The sequence below is a fragment of the Salvelinus alpinus genome, chromosome 10 (assembly GCF_045679555.1).
Source record: "Salvelinus alpinus chromosome 10, SLU_Salpinus.1, whole genome shotgun sequence".
NCBI lineage: Eukaryota > Metazoa > Chordata > Actinopteri > Salmoniformes > Salmonidae > Salvelinus > Salvelinus alpinus.
The window spans coordinates 71,208,261-71,220,248 of NC_092095.1; the positions used below are offsets into that span (position 1 = coordinate 71,208,261).

The 11,988-nt window shown below is 51.3% G+C and overlaps 2 protein-coding genes across 4 annotated transcripts in view; one reads left to right on the forward strand and one right to left on the reverse strand.

Moving 5' to 3' along the window:
* The window catches only part of gpr183b (G protein-coupled receptor 183b), a 33,195-nt gene extending 25,497 nt beyond the window's left edge, over nucleotides 1-7,698 (forward strand). Inside the window, exons 4-5 of one of the 2 annotated variants that reach the window (XM_071330865.1) lie at nucleotides 6,072-6,661; nucleotides 7,005-7,423. In XM_071330865.1, the coding sequence (XP_071186966.1) occupies nucleotides 6,072-6,661; nucleotides 7,005-7,352 (938 nt within the window). In that variant the 3' untranslated portion in view covers nucleotides 7,353-7,423. Of the gene's footprint in view, nucleotides 1-6,071; nucleotides 6,662-7,004 lie in introns of both variants that reach the window. The other variant, XM_071330864.1, reaches the window with a different exon arrangement.
* Nucleotides 1-11,988, reverse strand: part of ubac2 (UBA domain containing 2) — a 55,951-nt gene that overhangs the window by 41,992 nt on the left and 1,971 nt on the right. For both annotated transcript variants that reach the window (XM_071330863.1, XM_071330862.1), the window contains exon 4: nucleotides 11,124-11,230. In XM_071330863.1, the coding sequence (XP_071186964.1) occupies nucleotides 11,124-11,230 (107 nt within the window). The remainder of the gene's footprint in view (nucleotides 1-11,123; nucleotides 11,231-11,988) is intronic.

Here is an 11,988-nt window from a genome sequence, read left to right on the forward strand (position 1 = left end):
TAGGTCAGTGATACTCCCACTACTACGCCCTAGGTCAGTAATACTCCACTACTACGCCCTAGGTCAGTGATACTCCCACTACTACGCCCTAGGTCAGTGATACTCCCACTACTACTATGCCCTAGGTCAGTGATACTCCCACTACTACTATGCCGCCCTAGGTCAGTGATACTCCCACTACTACGCCCTAGGTCAGTGATACTCCACTACTACGCCCTAGGTCAGTGATACTCCCACTACTACGCCACCCTAGGTCAGTGATACTCCCACTACGCCGCCCTAGGTCAGTGATACTCCCACTACTACGCCCTAGGTCAGTGATACTCCACTACTACGCCCTAGGTCAGTGATACTCCCACTACTACGCCACCCTAGGTCAGTGATACTCCCACTACGCCGCCCTAGGTCAGTGATACTCCCACTACTACGCCCTAGGTCAGTGATACTCCCACTACTACGCCCTAGGTCAGTGATACTCCACTACTACTACGCCCTAGGTCAGTGATACTCCCACTACTACGCCCTAGGTCAGTGATACTCCCACTACTACGCCCTAGGTCAGTGATACTCCCACTACTACGCCCTAGGTCAGTGATACTCCCACTACTACGCCCTAGGTCAGTGATACTCCCACTACGCCGCCCTAGGTCAGTGATACTCCCACTACGCCGCCCTAGGTCAGTGATACTCCCACTACTACGCCCTAGGTCAGTGATACTCCCACTACTACGCCCTAGGTCAGTGATACTCCCACTACTACGCCCTAGGTCAGTGATACTCCCACTACTACGCCCTAGGTCAGTGATACTCCCACTACTACGCCCTAGGTCAGTGATACTCCCACTACTACGCCCTAGGTCAGTGATACTCCCACTACTACGCCCTAGGTCAGTGATACTCCCACTACTACGCCCTAGGTCAGTGATACTCCCACTACTACGCCCTAGGTCAGTGATACTCCCACTACTACGCCCTAGGTCAGTGATACTCCCACTACTACGCCCTAGGTCAGTGATACTCCCACTACTACGCCCTAGGTCAGTGATACTCCCACTACTACGCCCTAGGTCAGTGATACTCCCACTACTACGCCCTAGGTCAGTGATACTCCCACTACTACGCCCTAGGTCAGTGATACTCCCACTACTACGCCCTAGGTCAGTGATACTCCCACTACTACGCCCTAGGTCAGTGATACTCCCACTACTACGCCCTAGGTCAGTGATACTCCCACTACTACGCCCTAGGTCAGTGATACTCCCACTACTACGCCCTAGGTCAGTGATACTCCCACTACTACGCCCTAGGTCAGTGATACTCCCACTACTACGCCCTAGGTCAGTGATACTCCACTACGCCGCCCTAGGTCAGTGATACTCAAATGGTGGCCCGTTTAAACGTCCGTTTAAAAATGGTTTTGAAGCAGTTTAAAACAACTAAAAGCAGATAGTAGGTATGTAGAAATGATACAGCGCCTTCAGAAAGTGTTCATGCCCCTTGACTTCTTCCACATTTTCTTGTTACAGCCTGAATTAAAATACACACAATACCCCATAATGACAAAAGTGAAAACATGTTTTGACATTTTTGCAAATGTATTGAACATGAACTCTTAGAAATATCTAATTTGCATAAGTATTCAAACCCCTGAGTCAATACTTTGTAGAAGCACCTTTGGCAGTGATTACAGCTGTGAGTCTTTCTGGGTAAATCTAAGAGCTTTGCACACCTGGATACAATATTTGCACATTTATTATTTTTTTAATTATTTAAAAAAAATGTACTGTCAAATTGACTGACCATTGATAGACAGCCATTTTCAAGTCTTGCCATAGATTTTCAAGCCGATTTAAGTTAAAATGGTAACCATGCCACTCAGGAACAATCAATGTCTTCTTGGTAAGCAACTCCAGTGTATATTTGGACTTATGTTTTAGGTTATTGTCCTGCTGAAAGGTGAATTTGTCTCCCAGTGTCTGTTGGAAAGCAGACTAGGTTTTCCTCTGGGAGTTTGCCTGTGCTTATAGCTGTATTCCGTTTCTTTTTATCCTGAAAAAGTACCTTGTCATTGTCGCTGACAAGCACACCCATAACATGATGCAGCAACCACCATGCTTGAAAATATGAAGAGTGGTACTCCGTGATGTGTTGTGTTGGATTTGCCCTAAACTTAACACTTTGTATTCAGGAAAGAAAGTTACATTTTTGGCCAATTTTTTTGCAGTATTACTTAAGTGCCTTGTTGCAAACAGGATGCATGTTTGGAATACAGGCTTCCTTTTCACTCTGTCATTTAAGTTAGTATTGTGAAGTAACTATAATGTTGTTGATCCATCCTTAGTTCTCATATCACAACCATTATACTCTGTAACTATTTCAAAGTCACCATTGGCATCATGATGAAATCCCTGAGCGGTTTCCTTCCTCTTCGGCAACTGAGTTAGGAAGGATGCCTGAATCTTTGTAGTGACTGGGTGTATTGATTCACCATGCAAAGTGTAATTAATAATTTCACCATGCTCAAAGGGATATTCCATTTAATTGAAAAACCTTCCCTGGTCTTTGTGGTTGAATCTGTGCTTGAAATCCACTACTTGATTGAGGGACCTTACAGATAATTGTATGTGTGGGGTACAGAGATGGGGTAGTCATTCAAAAATGATGTTAAACACTATTATTGAACACAGAATGAGTCCATGCAACTGATTATGTGATTTGTTAAGCACATTTTTACTCCTGAACTTATTTAGGTTTGCCTTAACAAAGGGGTTGAATACTTATTGACTCAAGACATCTCAGCTTTAATTTTTTTTGTAATTTCCAAAAATGTCTAAACTAAATTCCACAGTGACACAAAATGTAATTCATATTGAATTCAGGCTGTAACACAATAACATGTGGGAAAAGTAAAGGGGTGTGAACAGTGGTGTAAAGGACTTGCTGTAAGTAAAAAATACTTTTAAGTTCTACTTAAGTCTGTTTTTTTTGTATCTGTACTTTACTATTTTTGACAACATTTACTTCACCACATTCCTAAAGTAAATAATGTTGTTTTTACTCTATACATTTTCCCTGACAACTAAAGTACTAGTTACATTTTGAATGCTTAGCAGGACATGACAAGGGTCCAATTCACACATTTATCAAGAGAACATCCCTGGTCATCCCTACTGCCTCTGATCTGGTGGACTCTCTAAACAGAGAACATCCCTGGTCATCTCTACTGCCTCTGATCTGGTGGACTCTCTAAACAGAGAACATCCCTGGTCATCTCTACTGCCTCTGATCTGGAGGAATCTCTAAACAGAGAACATCCCTGGTCATTTCTACTGCCTCTGATCTGGTGGACTCTCTAAACAGAGAACATCCCTGGTCATCTACTGCCTCTGATCTGGTGGACTCTCTAAACAGAGAACATCCCTGGTCATCTTTACTGCCTCTGATCTGGAGGACTCTCTAAACAGAGAACATCCCTGGTCATCCCTACTGCCTCTGATCTGGTGGACTCTCTAAACAGAGAACATCCCTGGTCATCCCTACTGCCTCTGATCTGGTGGACTCTCTAAACAGAGAACATCCCTGGTCATCCCTACTGCCTCTGATCTGGTGGACTCTCTAAACACAAATGCTTTGTTTATAAATGATGTCTGAGTGTTGGAGTGCTCCTGGCTTTCTGTAAATTAAAAAAAACAAGAAAATGATGTCGTCTGGTTTGCTTAATATAAGGAATTGAAATAATTTATACTTTTGATACTTAATTACATTTAAAACCAAATACTGTTAGACTTTTACTCAAGTAGTATTTTACTGGGTGACTTTCACTTGAGTAATTTTCTATTAAGGTATCTTTACTTTTACACAAGTATGACAACTGGGTACGTTTTCCACCACTGGGTGTGAATACTTTCTGAAGGCACTGTACGTTTCTAAATGTAGTGGATAATATCCACAGACACGTTTTCCTGAGAGACAGATCCCTGTAGCCCTGAGGGACAGATCCCTGTAGCCCTGAGGGACAGATCCCTGTAGCCCTGAGGGACAGATCCCTGTTGCCCTGAGGGACAGATCCCTGTAGCCCTGAGGGACAGATCCCTGTAGCCCTGAGAGACAGATCCCTGTAGCCCTGAGGGACAGATCCCTGTAGCCCTGAGGGACAGATCCCTGTAGCCCTGAGGGACAGATCCCTGTAGCCCTGGGAGACAGATCCCTGTAGCCCTGGGAGACAGATCCCTGTAGCCCTGGGAGACAGATCCCTGTAGCCCTGGGAGACAGATCCCTGTAGCCCTGGGAGACAGATCCCTGTAGCCCTGGGAGACAGATCCCTGTAGCCCTGGGAGACAGATCCCTGTAGCCCTGAGGGACAGATCCCTGTAGCCCTGAGGGACAGATCCCTGTAGCCCTGAGGGACAGATCCCTGTAGCCCTGAGGGACAGATCCCTGTAGCCCTGGGAGACAGATCCCTGTAGCCCTGAGAGACAGATCCCTGTAGCCCTGAGGGACAGATCCCTGTAGCCCTGAGGGACAGATCCCTGTAGCCCTGAGAGACAGATCCCTGTAGCCCTGAGAGACAGATCCCTGTAGCCCTGAGGGACAGATCCCTGTAGCCCTGAGGGACAGATCCCTGTAGCCCTGAGAGACAGATCCCTGTAGCCCTGAGAGACAGATCCCTGTAGCCCTGAGAGACAGATCCCTGTAGCCCTGAGAGACAGATCCCTGTAGCCCTGAGGGACAGATCCCTGTAGCCCTGAGGGACAGATCCCTGTAGCCCTGAGGGACAGATCCCTGTAGCCCTGAGGGACAGATCCCTGTAGCCCTGAGGGACAGATCCCTGTAGCCCTGAGGGACAGATCCCTGTAGCCCTGAGGGACAGATCCCTGTAGCCCTGAGGGACAGATCCCTGTAGCCCTGAGGGACAGATCCCTGTAGCCCTGGGAGACAGATCCCTGTAGCCCTGGGAGACAGATCCCTGTAGCCCTGAGAGACAGATCCCTGTAGCCCTGAGAGACAGATCCCTGTAGCCCTGAGAGACAGATCCCTGTAGCCCTGAGAGACAGATCCCTGTAGCCCTGAGAGACAGATCCCTGTAGCCCTGAGAGACAGATCCCTGTAGCCCTGAGGGACAGATCCCTGTAGCCCTGAGAGACAGATCCCTGTAGCCCTGAGAGACAGATCCCTGTAGCCCTGAGAGACAGATCCCTGTAGCCCTGAGAGACAGATCCCTGTAGCCCTGGGAGACAGATCCCTGTAGCCCTGGGAGACAGATCCCTGTAGCCCTGGGAGACAGATCCCTGTAGCCCTGGGAGACAGATCCCTGTAGCCCTGGGAGACAGATCCCTGTAGCCCTGAGGGACAGATCCCTGTAGCCCTGGGAGACAGATCCCTGTAGCCCTGAGAGACAGATCCCTGTAGCCCTGAGGGACAGATCCCTGTAGCCCTGAGGGACAGATCCCTGTAGCCCTGAGAGACAGATCCCTGTAGCCCTGAGAGACAGATCCCTGTAGCCCTGAGAGACAGATCCCTGTAGCCCTGAGGGACAGATCCCTGTAGCCCTGGGAGACAGATCCCTGTAGCCCTGAGGGACAGATCCCTGTAGCCCTGAGAGACAGATCCCTGTAGCCCTGAGGGACAGATCCCTGTAGCCCTGAGGGACAGATCCCTGTAGCCCTGAGGGACAGATCCCTGTAGCCCTGAGGGACAGATCCCTGTAGCCCTGAGAGACAGATCCCTGTAGCCCTGAGAGACAGATCCCTGTAGCCCTGAGAGACAGATCCCTGTAGCCCTGAGGGACAGATCCCTGTAGCCCTGAGGGACAGATCCCTGTAGCCCTGAGGGACAGATCCCTGTAGCCCTGAGAGACAGATCCCTGTAGCCCTGGGAGACAGATCCCTGTAGCCCTGGGAGACAGATCCCTGTAGCCCTGGGAGACAGATCCCTGTAGCCCTGAGAGACAGATCCCTGTAGCCCTGAGAGACAGATCCCTGTAGCCCTGAGAGACAGATCCCTGTAGCCCTGGCCTCTTGTGTTCCAGAAGTGAACCTCTGTTGGTAATCTTTGAGTCTCTCTGCCTCTAGGTTTCCACTGGCCCCTGGGGGAGACCCTGTGTCGGGTCACCGCCCTTCTGTTCTACGTCAACACCTACGCAGGGGTTAACTTCATGACCTGCCTGGCCGTAGACCGCTTCGTAGCCGTGGTTCTCCCTCTACGTTACACCAGGCTCTGCAGGGCCCGGACCATCCGCTACGTCTGCGTAGGGGTGTGGGTTCTAGTCCTGGTCCAGACGTTACCCCTCCTCTCCGTGACCATGACCCGGGCCGAGCCGGACGGGACCACCACCTGCATGGAGTACCCCAACTTTGAGAACGGGGCCGTGGAGGGACTCCCCTACGTCCTTATTGGAGCCGTCGTCATGGGATACGGCATTCCCGTTGCAACCATCCTGTGTTGCTACTTGGTGTTGCTTTGGAAGCTGCGGTTGGTGACGAGAAGTGGGGTCGGTGGGCGAGGTCACAGGTCATTGAGGAGCCAGAAGGCGACGGGGGTGATAGCAGGGGTAGTGTTGGTGTTTGTAGTGTGTTTCAGTCCCTATCACATCAACATCCTGCAGTATATGATCCGAAAGCTGAGATACACACCAGACTGTACCGAGCTACAGGCCTTTCAGGTAGTTATCTCCACACCAGGGGAGGCTGGTGGGAGGAGCTATAGGAGGATGGGCTTATTGTAATGGCTGGAATGGAATCAATGGAACGGAGTCAAACATGTGGTTTCCATCTTTTTGATGTGTTCCATGAATTCCATTCATTACAACGAGCCCTTCCTCCTACAGCGCCTTCTACCAGCCTCCACTGACACACACAAACATAGGCCTATCTGTTAATATCATTGGATTTTTGTGTGTGTGTGTGTGTTGACCATGAGATTGTGTATTTAAGCGTGTGGGCAATGTCCATCTCCAATCCATGTGTGAGCGACTCCTCCACTAACCCCTCTCTCCCTCCCTTCAGGTGTCTCTACACTTCACTGTGTGTCTCATGAACTTCAACTGCTGCCTGGACCCCTTTGTCTACTTCTTTGCCTGTAAGGGTTACAAGAGGAGGGTGATGAAGATGTTGAAGGTTCAGGTCAGCGCCTCTTTCTCCAGCGTGGTCCGAACCGGGGAGGACACCCCCTTCAAATGGGGGGGGAACCAGGACGGGAGGAGCAGGCTGGGTAGCCGCACAGTTTGTCCTGTTGCTTTAGATGATGTTACCAATACCATTCCTGGGCCAGAGATTGAGACAGGAGCCGGAGACGGAGACAGGAGCCGGAGACTGAGACAGGAGCCGGAGACGGAGACAGGAGCCGGAGACTGAGACAGGAGCCGGAGACTGAGACTGAGACTGAGACTGAGACAGGAGCCGGAGACTGAGACTGAGACAGGAGCCGGAGACTGAGACAGGAGCCGGAGACTGAGACAGGAGCCGGAGACTGAGACTGAGACAGGAGCCGGAGACTGAGACAGGAGCCGGAGACTGAGACTGAGACTGAGACTGAGACAGGAGCCGGAGACTGAGACTGGAGCCGGAGACTGAGACAGGAGCCGGAGACTGAGATTGAGACAGGAGCCGGAGACTGAGACAGGAGCCGGAGACTGAGACAGGAGCCGGAGACTGAGACAGGAGCCGGAGACTGAGACAGGAGCCGGAGACTGAGACAGGAGCCGGAGACTGAGACAGGAGCCGGAGACTGAGACAGGAGCCGGAGGCTGAGACAGGAGCCACATCCAACCAACTACCCCAGAGACAGGAGCCACATCCAACCAACTACCCCAGAGACAGGAGCCACATCCAACCAACTACCCCAGAGACAGGAGCCACATCCAACCAACTACCCCAGAGACAGGAGCCACATCCAACCAACTACCCCTGAGTCAGGAGCCACATCCAACCAACTACCCCAGAGACAGGAGCCACATCCAACCAACTACCCCTGAGACAGGAGCCACATCCAACCAACTACCCCAGAGACAGGAGCCACATCCAACCAACTACCCCTGAGACAGAAGCCACATCCAACCAACTACCCCAGAGACAGGAGCCACATCCAACCAACTACCCCAGAGACAGGAGCCACATCCAACCAACTACCCCAGAGACAGGAGCCACATCCAACCAACTACCCCTGAGACAGGAGCCACATCCAACCGACTACCCCTGAGGCAGGAGCCACATCCAACCAACTACCCCTGAGACAGGAGCCACACCCAACCAACTACCCCTGAGGCAGGAGCCACATCCAACCAACTACCCCTGAGACAGGAGTCACATCCAACCAACTACCCCAGAGACAGGAGCCACATCCAACCAACTACCCCTGAGACAGGAGCCACATCCAACCGACTACCCCTGAGGCAGGAGCCACATCCAACCAACTACCCCTGAGACAGGAGCCACATCCAACCAACTACCCCTGAGACAGGAGCCACATCCAACCAACTACCCCTGAGACAGGAGCCACACCCAACCAACTACCCCTGAGACAGGAGCCACATCCAACCGACTACCCCTGAGACAGGAGCCACATCCAACCAACTACCCCAGAGACAGGAGCCACATCCAACCAACTACCCCAGAGACAGGAGCCACATCCAACCGACTACCCCAGAGACAGGAGCCACATCCAACCAACTACCCCAGAGACAGGAGCCACATCCAACCAACTACCCCAGAGACAGGAGCCACATCCAACCAACTACCCCTGAGGCAGGAGCCACATCCAACCAACTACCCCTGAGACAGGAGCCACATCCAACCAACTACCCCAGAGACAGGAGCCACATCCAACCAACTACCCCAGAGACAGGAGCCACATCCAACCAACTACCCCTGAGGCAGGAGCCACATCCAACCAACTACCCCAGAGACAGGAGTCACATCCAACCAACTACCCCAGAGACAGGAGCCACATCCAACCAACTACCCCTGAGACAGGAGCCACATCCAACCAACTACCCCTGAGACAGGAGCCACATCCGGCTGAGTAGCCCTGAGACAGGAGCCACATCCGGCTGAGTAGCCCTGAGACAGGAGCCACATCCAACCAACTACCCCTGAGACAGGAGCCACATCCGGCTGAGTAGCCCTGAGACAGGAGCCACATCCGGCTGAGTAGCCCTGAGACAGGAGCCACATCCAGCTGAGTAGCCCTGAGACAGGAGCCACATCCGGCTGAGTAGCCCCAGAGACAGGAGCCACATCCGGCTGAGTAGCCCCAGAGACAGGAGCCACATCCGGCTGAGTAGCCCCAGAGACAGGAGCCACATCCGGCTGAGTAGCCCTGAGACAGGAGCCACATCCGGCTGAGTAGCCCTGAGACAGGAGCCACATCCGGCTGAGTAGCCCTGAGACAGGAGCCACATCCAGCTGAGTAGCCCCTGAGACAGGAGCCACATCCGGCTGAGTAGCCCTGAGACAGGAGCCACATCCGGCTGAGTAGCCCCTGAGACAGGAGCCACATCCGGCTGAGTAGCCCCTGAGACAGGAGCCACATCCGGCTGAGTAGCCCCTGAGACAGGAGCCACATCCGGCTGAGTAGCCCCTGAGACAGGAGCCACATCCGGCTGAGTAGCCCTGAGACAGGAGCCACATCCGGCTGAGTAGCCCTGAGACAGGAGCCACATCCGGCTGAGTAGCCCTGAGACAGGAGCCACATCCGGCTGAGTAGCCCCTGAGACAGGAGCCACATCCAGCTGAGTAGCCCTGAGACAGGAGCCACATCCGGCTGAGTAGCCCTGAGACAGGAGCCACATCCAGCTGAGTAGCCCTGAGACAGGAGCCACATCCGGCTGAGTAGCCCTGAGACAGGAGCCACATCCAGCTGAGTAGCCCCAGAGACAGGAGCCACATCCAGCTGAGTAGCCCTGAGACAGGAGCCACATCCGGCTGAGTAGCCCTGAGACAGGAGCCACATCCGGCTGAGTAGCCCCAGAGACAGGAGCCACATCCAGCTGAGTAGCCCCTGAGACAGGAGCCACATCCGGCTGAGTAGCCCTGAGACAGGAGCCACATCCGGCTGAGTAGCCCCAGAGCCGGTCCTGGTCCTGGAGATGACCACTACTAGGTCATAGAGACACAGAACCACTAGTCTAGACACACTGTCCTGGGGTGTATTCACACCAAACGGAAGAAAAAGGAACTGAAACAGAGAGGAACTACCTGAACTTGTCCAATCAGAAATGCTTGTTTTAATTTTACTTCCTTGCTCACTCTGCTATTTCAAAACTAATGTGAAAAAGATGGAAATCAAGGTCCCATAAACACAAGAAAACAGCACCAGCTTTACATGAAGGTTCCAGAACTAGAAGGGCCGCCTACAGAACAGGATGCAGAGATACAATCCTACCTTTACATGAAGGTTCCAGAACTAGAAGGGCCGCCTACAGAACAGGATGCAGAGATACAATCCTACCTTTAGTGATTCATCTTGAACATTTCCGGCACATTGAATTGTGTACAGATATTTATGCTTTTCATAATTAATTGGTTTCACTTCCAATACTTCCTTTTAATTAACTGCTGTTTGAAGTGGAATTAAAACCATTCTATTTCACGGTTACTGTTTTATTCCACCGAGGTCTGGCCTATCCTGAAGTTTGCCAGGTATGAAACTGAAAACACTAACACAGACAACTCACTTCCCTAAAAGAGCAACACAACACTTCTCTCTATTAGGTAAAAGGTCAAGGAGGACCAGTACTTCCTGGTTTTTCAACATGTGCAGTGTGATGTTTTCATCCAGAACGTAGACCTACAGCTGGTTTGGAAGGAGCTGCAGCACATTGAGCCCCTCGCTGATCTCACTGCTCTCTAGTGGTGTTAATACAACGTCACACCTTCAGTGAACAAGTGCACACTTCAAGGAAAGGAGTCCATAGGAGCAAGGGATTGATTTAGGGATTGAGCTCAGGTGTCAAGGACATGTGTGCAGCCCAGTTAGAGGTCCAGCTGTGAAACCCAGGTGTAAAACCCATGTGTGAAGGAAAGGTGTGAAGCCCAGTTAGAGGTCCAGCTGTGAAGGACAGGTGTAAAGGTAGAGGTACTCACAGTCCGGCTGTGAAGGACAGGTGTAAAGGTAGAGGTACTCACAGTCCGGCAGGCAGCTCAGCCACCTGGTAGTCAAACAGGTAGTGAAACGCTTCGGCCAGCAGGAAGTCCACCAGTGCAGTGAGCACCCACGTCCCAAACAGGAAGGACTACAGGAAGAGCCAGAATGTTACAGTTAGGACTACAGAAAGAGCCAGGATGTTACAGTTAGGCCTACAGGAAGAACATGGATGTTACAGTTAGGCCTACAGGAAGAACCTGGATGTTACAGTTAGGCCTACAGGAAGAACCTGGATGTTACAGTTAGGACTACAGGAAGAGCCAGGATGTTACAGTTAGGACTACAGGAAGAGCCAGGATGTTACAGTTAGGCCTACAGGAATAACCTGGATGTTACAGTTAGGCCTACAGGAATAACCTGGATGTTACAGTTAGGACTACAGGAAGAGCCAGGATGTTACAGTTAGGACTACAGAAAGAGCCAGGATGTTACAGTTAGTACTACAGGAAGAGCCAGGATGTTACAGTTAGGCCTACAGGAAGAACCTGGATGTTACAGTTAGGCCTACAGGAAGAGCCAGGATGTTACAGTTAGGCCTACAGGAAGAGCCAGGATGTTACAGTTAGGACTACAGGAAGAGCCAGGATGTTACAGTTATGCCTACAGGAAGAACCTGGATGTTACAGTTAGGCCTACAGGAAGAGCCAGGATGTTACAGTTAGGCCTACAGGAAGAGCCAGGATGTTACAGTTAGGACTACAGGGAGAGCCAGGATGTTACAGTTAGGACTACAGGAAAAGCCAGGATGTTACAGTTAGGACTACAGGAAGAGCCAGGATGTTACAGTTAGGACTACAGGAAGAGCCAGGAGGTTACAGTTAGGACTACAGGAAGAGCCAGGAGGTT